This window comes from Chrysemys picta, chromosome 11 (assembly GCF_011386835.1).
Source record: "Chrysemys picta bellii isolate R12L10 chromosome 11, ASM1138683v2, whole genome shotgun sequence".
NCBI classification, from domain to species: domain Eukaryota; kingdom Metazoa; phylum Chordata; order Testudines; family Emydidae; genus Chrysemys; species Chrysemys picta.
Window position 1 is genome coordinate 75,034,539 of NC_088801.1, and position 20,697 is coordinate 75,055,235.

General features: G+C 39.9%; 1 protein-coding gene across 50 annotated transcripts in view; it reads left to right on the forward strand.

The window, feature by feature from the left end:
- LRRFIP1 (LRR binding FLII interacting protein 1) overlaps window positions 1-18,871 on the forward strand; it is a 177,227-nt gene extending 158,356 nt beyond the window's left edge. For 29 of the 50 annotated variants that reach the window (XM_065562172.1, XM_065562174.1, XM_065562173.1 and 26 more), the window contains one exon: window positions 1,950-5,824. In XM_065562172.1, the coding sequence (XP_065418244.1) occupies window positions 1,950-4,396 (2,447 nt within the window). In that variant the 3' untranslated portion in view covers window positions 4,397-5,824. Of the gene's footprint in view, window positions 1-1,949; window positions 5,825-10,514; window positions 10,562-12,495; window positions 12,614-13,193; window positions 13,274-15,078; window positions 15,184-17,939 lie in introns of those variants that run through there. The other 21 variants (XM_065562201.1, XM_065562206.1, XM_065562195.1 and 18 more) reach the window with 2 other exon arrangements.
- Window positions 18,872-20,697: the final 1,826 nt, after the last annotated feature.

Below are 20,697 nucleotides of genomic sequence, written 5' to 3' on the forward strand. Positions count from 1 at the left end.
AACTTGCACTGCTTAAATATGAATAGTACTATAGTAAATGAAACAATGAATTCACAGTACCGTGGCTCTTTTAGGTAATGCTGATTGCTAATTTGGCTCCTGAACCACTGAGGTCTGAGTATCACTGCACTAGACTTTTCTATCTGTCTAATCATAATTCATTCACTTTTTTGCTTGGAGATTGAGCATTCATTATTTGGACAATTAACCAGTCACGCAGCTTGTTGAATCACCTCCTATGCCTTTTTCTGCTTATTGATTATGGTCGCTTCACTTCAAGCATATCATGACATTTTTCTGTACCTGCAAAAGGAGATTTTATTGTATGGTCCCTTTATTCTGCACCCTGAGAAAATAAATGGTCGTGACACAAGTATAAATACAAGATGAGTAGCAGCTTATTTAGCTTAATATTAAAACCTGAATTTAGAAATGTCCTCAACAATTCTACTCTTGCTTTGATTATTTTTTCTAACACAGAGAATTAAGCCGAGAGAGAACCAGAATAAGACCATTTGAATTCTTATATGTAAATTTAGCACACAAATTCTGTAACTAATATATTATTGGAGAACATACAGGTCTGCTGAACAATAGTTCAGTGTGCTGATGCAAGACATTTTCACATAGTTCTAAATTCTTAATCTCTAGTACTGTTAAGTATAAAGCAATTTCTATTGCTGGAAATTTTGTAACAATGATATGCTCAGCAATGTGTACAGGAAGTATACATTATATGTGTGTGTCCTCAGACAAGGAGGAATCTGGTTGGCAAAGATTCTGACTTGGTGCAATTATATTGTATAGTCAGAATCTGAACTGATTAGCTATTGAACTTCCCACTGTCTCATTAGCTCATGGAAGAGGAGGAAATACTCGATTTTTATTTCTGAATTGAAATACTAGCAAATCTCAACAGGCAGCCAACCATGTCATTAGAAGTGGGAGTTTTCTCAGATTTAGCTGTTGGCAGCTTTCTCATTCCATTAGGTGAAAACAATTTGAAACAACAAAAACAGGGTCTGAGAACATTTAAAGTTATATCTAAAACTCTCTAGTCTGTTTTAACGTATTCTGATTCCATGGAAACAGGTACGTCATAGGAACAAAAGCTAATACCTGACATTGAGTGCTGGTTAACACCTGCTTTTTTGCTCCTAAAGTGCTGCAAATTGGAAGAAAAATTATATTTTTAAACAATACTTGAGAAAGAAATATTGTCCCTTTTGGATGGATGTAGTGGCTGGAAGAAGCGCTAAATAACTGAGCTTCAACCTTGTGGCTTATGTCTGATATCCGTGTATTCAAAACATTTGCCTGCCAATCAGATCCCATCTTCCATAACACTCATTATACACACTTATTTATAAAATAGTGCCCGTTTTTTAAGTCAATAGCTATAAAATATTGCTGAGTATTAGGTAAGTTACTTGGTTGTAATGCCATCAAACAAACACAGCTTGGCAATAATAATACCATATAGAGCAATGTGAGGGTTAAAATATGGTGAATACTTGTGGATCATATAGCTTGTACTTGTTAGCAGCAAAAAAACCCAAAACTCTACCTTTGTCTCATAATCTGAAATCTGCGAGTTTTGTTACATTACTATTAATAAACTGCACTGCTTGAAAAATGTTCATCTCATTTATGAAAGCTGTACTTCATACAGCTTCAACTAGAGAAATCTTTAACGTATCTGATGCCAGAATCAGATACAACTCTTGCTTTTGGGAAAGCGGGAGGGGGGGGTTCACTGATCAGAGAATTTACTAATTCAATTGCTGCTTTGCCTCACGTAATTGGCAAAAGCTGATCTTTTATTAACCGATTCTTTTAATTCATTTTCTCTTTTGGGGTTTAAGTGGGGAGGTAAGTGTTACATGTTTAACAAATTTAAGTAGTCACCCCTTGGTGTAGTCCCTTCAACTTTCTCAATGGTCTTTTAGGCAGAGCGAATGAAGTGGAGATGAAAGATGAGATTTTGGAGGATGTGGGGAAAAGAGAAATCTTGCAGAATACTGAGCATGAGGAACACAAAGAGGAGTCTGAGGAGCGGGAAATTGTAAAGGAGTGTACGGAGAGAAAGACATTGCATGCTGATGAAAATACAGAGGCAGAGAAAACCATGGAAGACAATGATGTCACATCAACAGTGATGTTAAGTAGTGGATGTGAGGAACAAATTCAAAGCCACACAGAACATGTTTCAGGAAATGTTTCTTCCACTGAAAACAGTGATGTAATTGAGTTGAGAAAGGAAACAGAATCAGGAGATGATAGCATAGAAGCCCAACAGCCTGGTAGTAAGGAATCTGACCATAGTGATTTAAATCACTTGACTAATGAGAATTGGGAAACAGGTACACTGCAAAGTCAGGGTATTGAGACTCCTCTGGGAATACCTACTGACATAGACACAGAGCATGAATCTGAAAGAGTTGCACAAGAGCAGAAAGTAAAACAAGAGGATTTTACAATTTGCCAGAGAGAAGACAGTATTGAAATATTTCAGGAAGCTCTTGATTTTGTGGTTAGCAGCCATGCATCAGCTTCTGAACAGTCAGGATCACCAGAAGGTGCAAGAGCAGGTACAGGTAATGAAGAATCACATGTGGAGGCTCACACTGAAAGTCTCTGTCAAGCAGAAGAAAGCACTGAAAACGAGGTTATGAGTAGCTTGGAGAAACAGCTTGATGAAGATGAAGGGTGCATAGACAGAACAATTAGTAAAGTAGGGAGTGGTAAAAATGAGAGTGATACAGCCGAAGAAGAAAATAAGACTGGAAATACAGTTCCGAGTCAGGGAAGGAAAGAAGTAGATTCTGTGGAAGAGGAGGGAGAAGCAACATGTGAAAGTGAGGTCACACCAGATACAATTGTAAACGAACAAAAGCCAGATGAAACACATACTCTATCCACTTTTTCAAAGAGCAATCTGATATTAGCGGAAGAGGAAGGAAATATGCAAGATGAGGCAGAGAATGAGAAGGATATTGCTGGGAGGGGACAAACAAAAGACATAGGAAAGATGGAAGAATTGACAGGCATGTTGGACGTACAACCAGTTTCTGAAAACAAAAGGGTGGAAGAAGAGGACCCTGTGGCATCCCTAGATGAATTTGCAGAGGTAAAAGAGGGTGGATCGCATCAGCCAGGGCAGGACCAAGATGTCATGAAAGAGAGTCAATCCCAAGAAACTATTTTAGTTCCTTGTCCCAGCGATCATGAAATTGAGGAGTCAAACACAGAAATGTGGGATGAATCTAGGAAAGGAAAGGAAAGTAGAGGTGAGTTGATGGAAGATGAGAGAACACAGGTAGAAACCCAAACAATTAAGTGCAGTGAAGAAATAAAGAATAATCCAATACAAGAAAAAGATAAGACTGTAGAAAATGAAATGCAGAAAGTAGTTAAACAAGAGGAAGATGAATCTAGACCAGAATTGACTCAAGAGGTCAGTGTAATTATTGAAGAGAATGTTGATGATAAAGAGGCATCAGTGGAAAGTAGCGAGAAGCTGGATCTTCCAGACCAGCAGCATGATAGATTTGTTTCCGATGATAGTTCATTGCAGAAAATCACAAAACTATCACAGCAACTTAGTGAATCCCTTGAAGGCAACACAAAGGAAATGGAAGTTCAGAACGCTGTGTTAGATGATGCATGTCAACTTAGCAGAAAAGAAAGGGATACAAAACAGATGGGAAATGGGAATGAGGAAGATGAAAATAAAGGAATAGAAGAGCAGCATGAATTACAAGAAGTTAAGAAACAGGAAGTTGTTCCAGATATTGAGGAAGATGCTGATTACCTCAAGACACAGAAAGCAGAGCTGGATGAGAAGCCCGATGAACAAGTTGAGGTGGAGGGTCAAGAGGAGGAAATAGTGGAAGATGATGGTAAAAAAATTGATGTTGATGATGAATTAGGGCAGATATTAAAAGCTCCTGGAAAGCATGATGCTGAGGAAGTTACTACACAAACGTTGGAGGAAGTTAGGGAAAAGGAAATAGTCACAGAAACTGCCAAAACAGAAAAAGGTGAAAAGGAGGAAACTCATCAAAGCAGAACCCAGAGTGTAGAGAATGAGGGCATGATTACTGAAGGCAATGCTAGTATCCAGCAGGAAAAAGGAAAGGAAGCTGAAGAAGCTGGTCATTTGCAAACTGATGCATCTCAGTCTGCAGCTCCAGAAAAAGCATGTGATCTGGTGGAGGACGAAACTGGAAATGAAAAAGCGTTAGACAGCAATGATATGGAAAAAATAGCTGATGGATATTCATCAGAACAGGAGTTAGGAAACGTAGGAAACACTAGGGATGAAAGCAAAGAGGATATGCAAGCTAGTAGAAGGGGCAAGGGTAGATCTAAAGAAGATTGTATGATATCATGAGTTCAAAATCTAGGACCCAAATAAGTTACATACCATTCTATCGGTTTGAATACAAAAATGCATTTTGCACAATAAATCAGACTTTAGAAATACTCTTTAAGTTTCTCTGAATGCAAGTCTCATAGTACAATGTCAATCTATACATATGGGCATCCATCCAAGTTAGTTACTGCGATACATGTCCACCAGAGATTAAACATGTAGATTTGTTTTAAATCTCTCAGGTTTCATATTTTATCACCAAAAGAACAAGCAGCACAAATGTACTGTTCAGGTTCACGTCTAGTTAAAATGCTTCTAAGGCAGATCTCTCCTACCAAGAGACCTTAAATACTGCTCTTATTTTCTAGACTAGTTTTAAGCAAATTAGATGTTTTGAATGTACTTAAATACCTGCCATAGGTCTCTGTTAGGTACATCACCACTTCATAGTAACTATCATAAAGCAACTCTCAAGTATTACAGCACTTCTTTGTGAATACCTAAAGATTCAGGAACCAAATATCACTGCTAAAATTAAAAATATATATATATATATATAAAAACCCACTTTGTGTATGATTTTAGTATGAACACATTCCAAAGCATGGTATATAAGATAAACACACGAAATGCCAAAATATTAGTTAGGTCACTGTGAATCTGCTTAGTCTGCACACTTTCTTAAACTCTCTATTGTTCTTTCAAAGTAAAACTTGTTAGTCTTCTGAAAGGAATAAGTTATACATGTTTACTTAATCTAGGCACTTTGCACCAGAATAAGCCTTCTACATCATGTCTCTCACATGTGCTTTTTTATTGTTTTAGGACTGTTTTGGTACACACACTGTGTGTAGATTTTCTGTCAAGTACATTTTATTGCAAAGTTAATAGTATGATAAAATATCTATTTTTCTTAGAGGAAAGTTTGTTTAAATTGCATTTCCTTATTGCATTGTCTTTTTTTGCAAAAATATGGTTATGAAAGAATGTTTTCTTATCTCAATATATATACTTTTTCCTTCCTCCTTGCCAGGATGAAGTCAATTTTGAATGTCTTAATCTTTTTGAATGTCTTAATCAGATAATTGGTATTGCTCTTTGTACTAGTGCCCATATAGCCAAACCTGCCTTTTTGAAAATCTCTCTCAACAGCTAGATTGCTTGTGATAGCCTGAATATAAACAGTAGAGATGTATGTCTTTTATTTGCAAGTTTTAAACCAGCTGGGAAGAAATGTGTTTTTTGCAAGAGGAAACATTCTTTTAAACTTGTTTTAAGCAATGAAATCAATGCACACTCAAGGTTTTGGGTGGTCTATAGCAAGATATTGCTCGTATTGCTGTTACAAAATTAGTAGAGTGCAAATAGATTGAAAAGATTCAAGATGTATATCACAAATGTACTGAGCTGTATATAATTGAAATAAACTTATTTTATACTTTAAAATACCTGTCCAGAGCACTACTTGCAAACCTGCATAAAATTCAGTCTAAACTGATGAGATTCTAAAAGCTTTTTTTGTAAAAAGGCATTGCTCAGTGGCTTTATGTATTGTAATTTCCCTAAATGTCTAAGTTCTTTCTTATTGACAATTTTTCCTCCATGCTATAGGTAGTAGAATTAATGTGATTTAATGAAACCTTGACCTCCACATCCCAGGAATTTCATACGACATTGCATGAGTCAGTAATTTTAAACCAACCGTGCCTTTTACATGGCTTCCTTTCTGACACTGTGATGGCAGCTTTGGTGCAGTTTCTGTGAAAATGCGCAATCCTTAAGATTGAGGCCAATAAATGTTAATATTGGAATATAATCATTATAATATTAATTTGATGAACTGCCACAGGTCTTCAAAGCACCTCTTATTGTATAGCACAGTTAACTAGTATGAAGATTTTTTCATTGCTTGAATCTCAAATGGAATATAAATAAATGTGCTCATTAGACTTTGTCAATAATTAGGAAGTCATTTATAATTAGATATGTGTTAGAATGATGCCTAATCCACTGAAGCATATACCAGCACTTGGTATGTCTGGAGACAACTTGTTCATAAGGAGAAATGTAATTTAAATATTTCTGACATAATTATGGGGAAGTTAATACTAGTTTTTCAGCGTGTACACATCTGTAAGAACTTTTTAGAACATTAGTACAGGGCCAGGGAAACAGATACAATGATGACTCATTTAATAACTTGGTCATATTGTCGTCTTCTGTTTTTCCAAACTTGGGCTCTGTCTACACTGGGTATTTGTCATGATTTCAGCATTCTGTGGCCAGCCATCAATGTAGCAGAGTTTTACTGGTGCAGCTACCTCCGTGACTGGCCACCAGTTGCTGAAATCAGGGCAAATACCCAGTGTAGACAAGGCCTCTGAGTTCTTAGGTCATTTTCGGATATGAATCTCCACTCATTTTTGTATGTATGCTTTGAGTTATGTGCACTGCATGAGTGTGGTTCCATGCAGGCAAATCATCTTGAAAAGAACCACAGATAATAGGGAAAAATGGTTACTTACCAGTCCTCCAAGATTACACAGATGACACCCAGCAAAGTGTGTACTGGTATATAGGAAACATGACTTCCCATGTAATAATGCCAAAGATTAGGAAGTATGCAACTGAAAATCAGATTCTTTGGTGTGATACTTCCATAGTACATAACAGCTCATGCTTATAGCTACGACTGCTTTTAGCTTTGGAGGTCCCCTGGTCAGTCCCATATGATGGCAGTTGTCAGACGGACAAAGTAATCGGATGGTTTAATTATAGTGGTCTTGAATCCTCTTTCAGTCAACAAAAGCACAAATTCGTGGAGGAAACTCAGAGATTCTTTAATGAAATTCATGTCATGTCTGTAGTTTCTTTTGCATGTGGGGCTATTGAGTGATCAGAGCTAGCCTTTGGGGCCCTCCAAAGCCAGTGGCCAACGGCTCCCGTTTATCTGGGTATCTAGCAATGGCAGTGCTATTCTCAGCTTTCATATACCAAAAAAAAAAAAAAGTTCCTAGTACTCTTCTTTCTAAAACTAGCCTTGAAAATTAGTCTCTGAAATTTTCCTAAAGATTCATGGTTTACTTGCAGTCCACCACCACCACCACCTTTTAGCTGCCACGCTGGCCTTTCGGGTCCACATAACCCATGGTTTGGGGATGGTCCCAATCCCAAATCAGTTCACAGGTCTGGGGGAGCAGTACTGCCCATGCTGCTACTGATGGCACTAGGACTCCTGCACGTTCTCCCACTTGACTTCTTGCAATTGGCCAGCTACACTGCTGGGCAGCCACAGCGACTTCTGGCCACAACGAAGATCGTTGACTAGCATGAGACAAAGCATAGGTTAAATGTGGGATGGAGAGCAAAGGTCTCCTGTATCCATATCTCAGCTCTGGCAATCTCTGTATAGCCTTTGTCAAGTCACAAACCCTGTTTTAGTTTTCACCATCAGCAAAATGGGGATACGCTTTACCTGTAAAGTAGGAAACTAGCTACCACCCATAAAAGGCACTGTAGAATTCAGTAGAATGGAGTCATCATCCTAGTGCCCCGCAGACATTTGGCTTGTTAGAAAACTTGCAAAATTTCAAAATAAAAATATAGCGGGTTTGTGGATTTTTCTTCACAGACCCCAGGAAAAGCTCCTTTTCTATGCGTGTGATGAGGGGTGGAAAGGGGAGAACCTACAGAACTCCTTTTTTACACACACACGCATGCTAATTTTGTTTGTACCTAGAACCACCATTTCACTTGCCCTCCCCCAAATCCTCACACCTGCACAAGACTCATGTGATTGAAGTAGACATGTTGTGGGGCGTGATGAGAAAAACTGCCTTGCAAATGCCCCCAAAAATGCAAAGGGCAGCTCTAAAAATAACTATGACAATTGCTTCCATTCTGGACACTGCAGATATATTTCAAACTCAAAAGGTATATTTTACCATACTGTAAATACTGTGGTAGTTGTGTAATAATTATATGTATATATGTGTGCATGGTTAATTTAGCTTCCAGAATTAAATGGACCATTTGGCAGGTGGGGCTGTACTAAATTAAACCTCATTCTTTAGCAGTTTGCTTTCTGGGTCTTCTTCTGATGTTTGGCTTCCAACCCTGTCTCCAGCCTTGAAATACTTTTTCTTGCTCTTCTATTCTTTGGCTTTGTTTCCATTTTTCCTCTATTTTCTCTTTAAGCAGGGTATTCTGCTCTCCACCTCCCTTTGCTTTTTGGCCACTGTATATGCACATGCATATGTGTTTCAAACCAAGTTATTTATTTTGCAGGGCTTACCACAATGTCTCGTATGTGGGTAGTCGTCCGTTCCTCCCTTCCTCTCCACCCCCACTTTCAGTTTCATATCAGGAAAGTTTTGCTTTCCCAAGAAAGTATACAAAACGTGGTTTCACATCGATGCCTGGCTGTGGCACAATGATGGGTGTTCTTGAAATTCCCTGTGTCCTGTCCGTTTCTTGGGCAGTTCTGAGTGCTGAATGGTTTCATACAGTAGATGTACAATGTTGCTGAACTGTCATGTTACTTATGATATGTATGTGTTGTATCAGACACCACAGATAAAAAAGGTGCAATTTCATAATCTTAGAATGACCTCTTTGTGATTATATGCACACCACAGTGATGAATTACTGCATTATCCCGAGTTACCGTTGTAGCTTTGCTATATATAGAGGCTTCCATTTAAAAAGTCAACATTTTCTCATTTACCATTCACTGGTATCTGCAATGCCATAGTTATTTCCTGTGTTAAGTATAGTATGTCAACAAAGAAAAAGGGTAATAATGTAGTGAGGATCTTTTGCATATATAAGATCTAAAAAGCCCTACTGTCTTCATATTTTAAAAAATTCAAAACCTACAGTGTAGGTCTCTTTACACAAATTATATCCGTAGGCGTATATTCAGTAAAATCTATAACAGATTGTGAGTTGTCAATTGCAGACTCTAAGAAATGCAAGAACTTTTTCCTGAATTAACTTCTAATGTTGGCAGTTAACTTAGTAGGCCAGATCCTGATGTAGTAGTTGAACATTCAGCACCTATAGGTTTGGCTCTATGTAGCTGACTGCATATCTGTAAGGAGTGCTGTGGGGGTGTAGCTTCGTTGGTCGCAGGATACTAGAGAGAGACGAGGTGGGAGAGATAATATATTTTACTGGACCAACTTCTGTCCACTCTGTGTCTCTGTCTGTAGGGAGCACAAAGTAATATCTATGCTCTACAGAATAAGTATAAAACAAAACACTGAGCAGCTTGTAGAAAGGAAAATTCTTTTGGTCAAATTCAGCTGCTCTAAAGGAATACATTTTTCAATGTATTTTGTTCAGTATAAAGGTAAAATAAACTTGGTGGTAATGTAGCTCCATAGTTCATAAAATCACTTGTTGCATAAAACATATGGCACCTGCTGAAATGTTTCCCTTTGAGGCAAAGGGAAGAGACTAGTGTTTGTTTACTCACTTCAATTTTCTTTTCTCAGAATTATCTTTTTAATTCTGCAAAATAGCGTGCTCCCTTGTATTTGTATACTGATCCCCTACTGCTTCAAAATTCAGGTCTAACACAGCAAGTTGTCGAAGCCAACAATCTCCTATTTATATTCATCCTGAAGGACTAAAATGGAGAGAACCACTTCACCAGACTTTATTTCTTTATATATATATCACACAGACAAATGTTTTACTAGAGATAACGAAAGAAAAGGTTGTAGCCAAGCTACTTAGTTACAAAGATTTTAAAATGTTAACATGTGATTAGCAATGATTGCAGGTGTATATAATCTCTTGCTAATATTAAATGTTAAAGCTTTGTGAGATTTTTGTGTTGCAGTTGTGTTTGACCCTAGAGTTCTTGCATGCTAACCTAAAGTAGAAGATTAGCCTGTTTGCATGCAGCTGGGTGCTGCTACTGAAGTGACAAGCATGCTCAGTGAGAATGACATAACTTCCTTTGGCTGAAACCCCTTCCCAGTCCTGTCTGTGACCTCATTTCCTGTGGTACGTGCATAACTTCCTTCATCATTAGTTTCACTAACCTTCACAATTCTTTCTTTGATTAAATACAGTATATACCCTGAAAGGTGTAAATCGGCACTGAGCTCTCTCTTTTCTCTTTCAGACAGACTGAAAAAGCTCATTGGTGAACGAGAATCCTTGCTAGAACAGGTAATTCACATATTTCAGTATTGCTGGATGCCTGGTAAGCGACATGGTGACGAGGAGATTTACAAGAGAACAAAATACTCCTATAACGCAAAGAGCCTGGGCAATAATGCCCAACAAACACCGCAGCTGCTGCTGGAAATGCCGCTGCTATTGCTTCCCTTCCTGTGTTCAGTGTTTGGATTCCACAGGAGCTGGGGTCAGCTTTGCACACGGGAGGTACATTTATGGGGTTGGGTATAAGGCAGATTTCTGCCAAACACCGTCATAGACGGGAAAGGAGACACTCGAAAACAATCTTCATAAAAAACTTCATCAGGATTTCAAACGGGTTTTTTTCCTCCCAAAATGAGCTAGTTGCATGTTACAGGGCTAACTGCATTGTAGACCCCTCCTGGTCTCTTCGAGGGTGCCCCATTCAGGTCTCTGGCCTCACACAGCCACCTTTCTTGGAGTGGAATCGTGCTTTTCTTCTACTCAGACTAGGCCTTGCACAGCAGTCCCCAAAGTGAACCATGATTATCTCAACAGGCAGTTCTGTTCTCTCGGGAAGCAATGACGGTGATAAACAGTGAGCAGACCGCCTTCTTAAAGCAAAGTGCTTAGAACAAAACCATTCCAGAGAAAACAGCCCTTTAAACAATAAACAGTCTGCATGCTGGCCTGTCTTTGCATAAGGCTTATCATTAAGACTATCATTTTGTCATGGATATTTTTAGTAAAAGTCATGGACAGGTAATGGGCAAAAAACAAAAAGATCACAGAAGCAATGACCTGTCCTGGCTGGGAGCTGCAGGGATCCCAGTGGCTGGGAGGGGTCCCCCACTACCTTGTAGGGCTGGGAGCTGAGGGGGGGGTGGTCCCCCTGCTGGGGGGGGAGAAGGGGACCTGCTAGTGGCGGAGGCTGGGGAACTGGGGGGGCCTCACCCAGCTGCTGAGCAGCTCTGGCATCTGGAAGCTGCAGGGGGGCCCCACCCATGGCCACTGAGCAGCTCCGGAGTCCATCTGCCGCTGGCGACTGGGAGCTGTGGTGGGGCCCCGGCTGCTTGTGGTAGCTGAGCCGCTGTGGGGGCAGGGAGGGACCCCTGCCAACAGTGGCAGCTGGGCAGCTCAGGGTTTCAGCTGGTCAATTTCAGGGATCCCGCCACCTTGAGCAGCTGAGGGAGGGTCCCCCACCGCCCACGGAGACTAGGCTGCTGCGGGACCCCCGCTGCCGGCAGCGGCTGGTTAGCTGTGTGACCAATGTCACGGAGATCGTTAGAAGTCAGATTCCGTGACTTCCGGGACCTCCATGACATAAACTTAGCTTTCTGGAAATATGAGGGAAGCCCTACTTCATATTCCCTCCATCTCCTTGAACAGCTGCTGACAATCTTTTTGTGTCACAACGTACAGTTTAGGAGGAGAAATGCAATAGGAATATAATAGCTGGGTAAATGAGAGCCAAATTATTGATGGTGAAACTATACATCATAAAATTCCAAGACAGAGCATATATTCAGACTTTAAAAGCTGACTTGTTTCCTGATAGATGGTAAATTCTTTGGCAGCATAAAGATTCCCATCAATTATTCTCTTGAGATCTTTGGGATTATGATTGTTCATCTGCATTAACTCATGTTGTAAAAAAATCTGACTCTTTAAATTAATTTGCATGCAGAGTATAAACTGCATTACCAATAACACTGTCCCTTCAATGTTATGTCCTAGTTCTACTCCAGAATCTATACCCTGTTTCCCAAATAACTTCCCATGTTAAACAGTGCTGCAAAGGAACATGTAGGAGACAAATTTATGACAACATATATTGTGAGACAGGTGATTTAAGTATGACATTCCTTCTGGCCAAATGAACTCTCGTGGGGGGCAGTCTGTAGATTGATTTGACCGCTCTCTGTAAAGACACTGAAATTAATGAATTATTTTGGGACTTTCAGATTAAAACACTAAAAGGACAACTGGAAGAGAAGCAGAAGAATGACAAGATGGAGAATCTACAGTCTGAAGATGAAGTTCTTGAGAATGGGACAGATATGCACATGATTGATCTCCAAAGTAAACTTAATTTCCATTTAAAGAGTAAACTGCTAAGTGCAGTATATGGATAAAACAGTGCAAATATTGGTTTAAACTTGACTCTTGAATTCTGAGAGTCTCTCACTTACAGGCTATCTTGCCTATCCACTTGTTCAATTCATTCTTGTTATGTTGGGAGAATTTTCAGTGCCACGGGCAGTTAGATAAGATTCTACAGTAGGTGCAGGAGGGGGGGGTGTCTTTAGCATTTCAGTTTCCACTTTAAAGACTATGCTGCACAGAAACCTCCTTTGTATTATCAAGTAGGGGGCTGGGTGGGGGCTCTCTTCACACTACCAATTCTGCTCTTAGAATTGTCACGTGATGTGATCTGAATCGCTCCCTGCTCACAGGGACTGGAGCGTGTATGCATACCAACTTGTACGTATAGGGGAACGTTACAGAATATTTCATGCCAAAGCACAGAGCATGAACCACCTGCCCACCAGCCAGCGCCACATAGTAACAATGCAACATTTTAAAGCTCCAGCATTTTACGTACTGGAGCCCTGTCCAGATTGTTCCTACATTTCTGATAACAGATTTGTAATTTTTTTAGGAGACGCCAACAGACAGATCAGTGACCTCAAATTTAAACTTGCAAAGTCTGAACAAGAGATAACAACTTTGGAGCAGAATGTAAGTTTGCACATGGAGAGAGAGTGATCAGCTAAGAAATATAGTTCCATGATAAACAAGGCTATGTCTACACTGCCAGGCAGGTCAGACTACAGGGGTGTGAATAACAATGTGCACCAAAGTGCTGTAACTCCCGTCTGGACACAACGGGCGCAGACTGAAAGGTTCTAGTTCGCACTAAGGTATACTCCTGGGGGAATTCTGCACCAAAAAAAATTCTGCACATATTTTAAAATTCTGTATGTTTTATTTGTCAGAATAACACAATATAATCATGTCGGTTTCAGTTATTTTGGTAATCTATTTCAAAATGCCTACCAGTCAGCAAGCATGTCTGCAAAACAAACAACAACAAAAGATTTCCCCAGGAGTAGAGAGTTAAAGAAATCCCTTCCACAACCCAGTTGGGTGCCTCAGTCTGGATGTGTCACACATGCCAGCTGAGCACATCTTGGGAGAAAACTCTGCTCCTGTGGTCTTTTAGTTGATTCTCGTTTTTTCACCCTGCCCCCATAGGGTTACCATATAGAGGTTTCCAAATAGAGGATACTGCTAGGGGGAGAGTGGGAGGTGGAGCTGGAGGGGGTACAGTTGGAGAGTGCTGGAGGTGGTATTTGGGGATGCTGAAGAGGTCTGTACTGGGAGAGGATATTTGGGGAGGTGTTAGAGGGGGTTATGTGGGGCCTCCTGGCCCAGACACCCACACCCCCTCCCCACAGAACCCAGCTGTGGGGCCAGACACCCGCATCCCCAGAGCCCAGGGATCCAGAGGGAAAAACAGCCTGATGCTGAGTCCTGGGCACATATGGAGTTTCCTGCACACCACCACCTTCCTTCAGGGCATGCTGGGAACTTCAGCTGCTGGGAACCTTGGCAGTGTTCTCTCTTTGCGAGCTTGGGAGCCAGGCTCTGTGGGGTCCAGCAGCTCTGCAGTGCAAATTCTAAGGGAAAAAATAAAATGGTGTGCAAATTGTGCATTGTGCAGTGGTGGTGACTTCCCTCAGGAGTAAAGGTAGTCCTGTTTGAAAAGTACTACATTAACATGAACTATGAACCTTTGTTAGTACTCGCAGCATCCACATGGGGGAGTTACAGTGCAACAATTTGGTGTGCACTGCTATTCACACCCTGTAGTCCAACCTCTGAGGCAGTGTAGGCAAGCCTTTAGTCTTGTTTGCTGTAACAAGCTTTGAAGAAAGGATTGTTAGGGATTCAGAGCTATCTCATTGTGTTCACACAGACTGGAAATGCTTTCATTTACGAATAGGAAATATTCTTCTATAAATGTAGAGTTCAAATCAACAATCAACTTCAAGGATCTGTATTAACACCATTTTGAAAATACAAGAACACTTTAGAATGTGGTTATATCCAGATAGCTGCAGTTCTTGACTGGCTGGAGGCAAATGGTGTGGAGTATGAGTCATGCATAACACAGTTGGGTGTCACTGCTCATTATGCCTTGTGTCCTGCATAAGTCAGCAAAACAGTTATTCTTCAGAGAGGAAAGAATGGCCCTACTTAGTCACTGGTTGTAGAGAAGTTTGCCCTGTTTAACTTTCGGGGTAGGTAAGTTACGTTTTTTTTAATACATTGAAACATTTCCCCATATCGTTGGTAGAGTATTAGAGAAGAATGCCAGTAACTGACACCCCTGTGGCATAGTTTTTTCTCAGAACATGCCCTTCATTCTAATAAGACCACAGTGTAGACTCCCAACTTCACTGGGTTGCCAAAGGAAAGAGAGGATTAGAAGTTTTTACCTGTACACAGTTCTTAATGGTATACTTGCTTTTTAATCTTAGGTAATACGGTTGGAGGGTCAAGTAGCTCGATACAAAAGTGCTGCTGAAAATGCTGAAAAAATAGAAGATGAACTGAAAGCTGAGAAACGCAAACTCCAAAGAGAGGTAATTTACCGTTCGATTATAGATGAGCAAATTCAGTTTCTACAGAGGATTAGCAGACTCCTCTCTGAAAGCTTTTTTTTTCTCACAATAGTTGCCATGTAAATGACTACTTTTGTATTGTTCCTGTTAGTCGCGCTGAAGGATTTGGCCAGATTCTTAGCACTCTTAGATCTGGTTAATGCAAATGCAACTGTGACAACTCACGATAGCACACTTCCCTTGAACTGATTACTGTAATTGATTCTTAGGTAACGTCATCCTTAATGCCTAGCACCTCTCTCTAACTTGTATCAGACTTGGTGCTACTGACTAGACTGGAGCTCTCATGTCCCAGGATCATATCCTTCAGTACAGTTCTACTTCAATGACAGTGTCATTTACAAGTGTCAAATCCAAATGTTCATTTGAGTCAGCGTACATAAGACTTGAATAATTGGTGTTTGTACTATAAAAACAGTTACAAGTGTTGGCATACATGTCCTTTAATTAACGTTGTTAAGAATCAGTTCTCAATTACAGCTTCTGTTTTTGTACTTTCAAATCTTTGACCCTATTAGGATGTGTAAATGAGAAATTAGTGGGAAGCTGGGAATACTGGCATTGGGGTATCAGAGGTCGTGTTTCATCATTTAACCACAATGACATAGAATCAACAATAAAGGACCTAGAAGATAGGCCCCCCATCAACTTTAGATGTTTGGCAGAACTCTAAATTTAAAGTCAAGCACTAAAACTGATTGACATTGCAGCTACTGAACTAGTCTTCCCTGCTTGTTGTTTTGATCATGTCCCTCAATGGGCTCCCCACACATGATCACCTCAGATTTAAACATCTTGTCATCACCTTCAAAGTTCTGTATAATTCTGCCCCTTCCTACTTATCTTTTATCAAGCTTCATATTGTCCTCCTCTCCAGTCCACCAGTACTCTAGCCCTTGTCTGCTCATTTGTCAGTTTCTTACACAATAACCTCTGTGCCGCCTTCATTGTAGCGCTTTCTGCATGGTGCAACCTCACTGATCTCATCCACAGAGCCCCTACTCTATCGACATAAGGCCTTCTTAAAAGACCCATTTCCGCCATGCTGCCTATAATGAATCAATGACTTGCTTATTGATGTTCCTGGTCCTTTTCCCCAAAGCACTCTCTACTTGTCTGTTCTTACAGTGGGAGACCACTGGAGCAGAAACTATCCTTCATGAGTGTTTGGGAAGTTGGTGCTACCATAAATATATAGTAAGCAAATGTAATAATCTTCAGGCACCTAAGTAAATGGCCTGAATTTCAGAGGTGCTGAACACACATTATTCCTCTTGGAGTTTGCATTGACTTGAGAGAGAATGAGGTTTGCTCAGCACCTCTGAAATTCAAGCTATTTAGTTGATGTGAAATTCCCCAGGGTAGAATGTGAGAGTTGAACAGCAGTGTCCCCTTAACTCTAGCCTGGGGTGCCTTTTTGGCTGCTGTGCTGTCAGAACATCCACTCTTGGCCTGCTCACACAGCCTTCAGTGTTCAGATTCACTCCCAGCTAAATACATGAGCACTCTGACCAGTCACTCATTAATTACATACAGGGCGACACCCACAAATTCTTAGTCCCAGACTTTCCAGCAAAAATGTGCATCTTGTACTGTCCAGCACACTACTGAACAATGCAAGCTCATAGAAAGTCCATAATTTCATCAAAGGAAAGGGCTTATCCCAAAAACAGTTTCCCACGCACTTTAATCCAAACACACTGGTTAAGATAAAACAATAAGCTAAATTTATTAACTATAGAAAGATAGAATTTAAGTGATTACAAGTGATAATGCATAAAAGTTGGGATTTAGTTACAAAAGAAAATAAAAGAATAATAAGCCAGCTAAAACCTCACGTAAAAAGCCAACAACTTAAAAGCAAAGGTTTCGTTTCACCATACACTGTCAATTTCACATGCTGGGTCTCTTTGCAGCCTGGGACCACTCCCTCCTTAGTTCAGTTCTTTTAGATTCATTAATGTCCTGATCAGAGAGATGGGAGAAGGAGAGGTGAAGTCCAGCATTTTCTTTCCCCTTTATAACTTAATTTCTTGTGCTAGAAATATCCTTGCTAAGTCATGGTGACACAGTCGGTTGTGGACGTGAGGTTTGAAATGTTCCTGTGATGCAATGGAAATTGCTTATTCACACCTCCCCCCTCCCTGTGGGAGAATGGCCACATAAGTATCTCATTATTTTTAACACCTGGGTGGGGCCAGTGTCTCTTTGTCTCGAAAAACTGCTTTGTGGGTGTTACCCAGAATTACAACATATTTCAGTAACAATCATACAGTAGAATCTCATAACTTTACATATAGTGTTGCTATACATATTTAAATGGGATAATAATGTTCAGCAGATTATGACTTTTCAAATGAAACCTCACGAGTCATACTTCGTACAGAAGTTATCATAGTCTTGTAAAAGAGGTGACCATAATAGTATAGACCATCACACTCGGATGGTCCAAATTTGAGGCATGTTGGTTTGGAAAAATGTCTTATGAATAAAATGCACTGTGTGGCTTTCAAAGTAATGGTGCAGGCAGTTGCTTAATTTGTCAGCACTTGTTGAAAATCCATCATTCTTGTAATGAGGTTGTTCTTGTAATGAGGTTGCAGCAATATGGAAATCAGAAAGAATTAGTGTTGGTAAAACACCCAAGCCACATTCTTTGGGAAAGGAAAAACATTTCAACAGCTAGTGATGGCTTTTCCTTTGCTTCTTCCTTCCAGCTTCGCTCTGCATTGGATAAAACTGAAGAGCTTGAAGTTAGCAATGGCCATCTAGTGAAACGGCTGGAGAAGATGAAGGCCAATCGAAGTGCTTTACTATCTCAGCAATAATAGCCGGCTTTCACTGAAAACTACTACTGGATGGAATGAGAACAACATTGGAGATGCTTGTCTTTTGCTGTTTGGGATGCTTTATCATCATGCCTTCTGAGAACAAACAAAAACCAACCCCAAACACATGCACTCATTTGCTATATGCCACCAAATTGTGGTTCTCTCTACGCAGATTCAATCCTGCTGCACTATATACATAGGAGTAGCTGATCCAAATGGCTGTGCCTGTAGATGCCTTTCCACACTGTATGTTTGGTACATTTGCAGTACAGTACCTGTATACCATTTAACAAGCACACCGGGCATCGTGTTAGTTCTTCATCCCGAAAAGCACAGCAGCTGTTTTTTGCCATTTAAAATGGTGTTAAAAATAAAGATTAAACTGGGACTTGAATTTTGTCTTGCTGAAATTTAGGGGGGGGGGAAGCTGTAATTTCTGGACTTCTCATGGCAGTATCTTCAATTTAGTGACTACAGTAGTATATTCATAGCAGGCTGTTCATTAACAAAACACTGTGGAACCACAAGCCATTACAAAGCAAAACTCCTTCAGTGGAAACCATGGAAGATGATGGTCTTGGAAGCAAAAGTGACCTTAAATGACTTTGCCAATAAAACAAAGGTGTTTGGAAGGAATTTTGCATCAGTTCAATCATAAGACTATTTTATTTCAGGGTGAATAGGCAATAGCTTCACTGAATTACAGCTTTTTATGTGTATTATTTAATCCCTATATTTGGAATTGAAGTAAACTACTTCTTTTAAAGGATGTAATAATGTTGCATAAATAAACCAGAGTAAGGCCATGTTTTAAAAAAGGTGGACTGCACTTACGTCATTTCACTACAGTTGTCAACGCAAATATCATTGGTTTAAACAAAATGTGTGAAGGGTTCTTCTACATCAGAAATCACCTACCAGTACTTGAGCGGTTAGGAATCTCTGTGCTTCTACAAAAGATCTACCAGTCTAATTTTTGATTAGTAGCTGAGAAGTAAAGAAGCACTTTAGAATACATTGCTACATAGATTTTTCTACAGGTTCTGTAATTGCAAAACTGTTCCTTGGGAATTTTACAAAACAATTTTCCACTTGAAAAAGAAAACATAACCAATTAAAATATCCCAGGCAGTTTTTACAATCGAGTGAGTCTGTTAGCATTACAGCTCTGCTTCATTAGAAAAGATTTATAATATTGAATTCAAAGCAGTTATCTGAGAAATAAATCCCAGCAATTTGTCCCCCCTCCAGAGAAAGCTTGTAGTACATAAGGAATGCAGATGATTATTGTACAAAACTCCCAAAAACTCTGTTCCAGATATAAGATTAGATATCTCTTCAACAGAAATAATTTTCCATGAATGCTGACTCTTCTAGACTCCCTTCACTTCTGTTGCTTGCCACGTACTAAGCCAAATTCGGGGTCAAGAGGCCAAATTTCTCCTTAACCTCAGCTTTAGATTTCTGGTCCACATACTGTTGTTCTTGCTTTTCCCTCCTATTTAGAAGTTAGAATGCAGGACACTGCTGTTGTCCACTAAAAGAAATATTGCTGATCTCGGTTTAATTACCTTTGAAGATCAGATAAAAATGTTAATTGGATGTGTTTCCCTGGCTAGAGAAGGAACACTCCTCATTCCATCAGAATGAATTTAGGCATCTGGCTTACCTCAGTGGGGAAGGAGTAGATCAGTGTTGTAGAAGAGGGAGTTGGGATGAGGAGGATTCTGTGGTTTTAGAGAAATGTAGGGCTAGAAGGGCCCTCAAGAGGCCATACCCCCTGCACTGAGGCAGGATTAAGTATACCTAGACCATAATTTTTTGCCCTTGTCAATCGGATATAGAGCTGTATAGTGGGTAAAAGGACTCCTTTAAATGAAATCTCCACCTCCAACTGGGCTTTTATGGAAAGACTCTTCAGATGCAGAGCAAGGTTTCTTGCTGAATACCTCAAACTAGATGTAGAAACCAGATTTGCAACTTTCTGTGACTTTTCTAATTTCTGGTGTATAGAGCCTCTAGTGTCTACAAAATACAATGAAGTTTTTTATTAAAATAAACATACCATAGTATTTTATTAAAGGATTAAGTTGTGTGATTGATTGCCGCTTGGCATATCTTCTTGTGGTAGTGGTGAAAATACGGTCTTGTGACAAAAATCGGGGGGGGGGGGGGAAATCGGTAACAGTAAGGGTTGGGCCAAAAAAATTAAACAAATATTTTGTTCATCAGGAAGTGCTGTGATTTTTTTTTTTAAAGGAACTTTCATCTTGCATCCATGTGCATTAATCTCTTTATCACAGACAGAAGTCAAATCCAAATTTCATAACCTGGATGCTTATGCCTCTAAGAAATCTTTCAGTGTGTAATAAACTAGCTGAATATCCAAACCATAATTTGTTCCCTCTGAATCTCAGTAGGACCTAGGTTTAGTTGTAAGGGAAAAAAATATCAATTGGTTGTAGCACATTAATGTTTATTTTCCTGTGAAGAATGCACACTAACAGGGCTTTAAATGGTGGTAACAACATTGGCTCCAAACCGCAGGGAAGTCAATGCATCCGGTTAGAGTTCAAGGGTATGTCTACACTGCAGCAGGAAGTGAGCCTCCTAACCCAGATAGAAACACCTGCTGGAGCTAGTG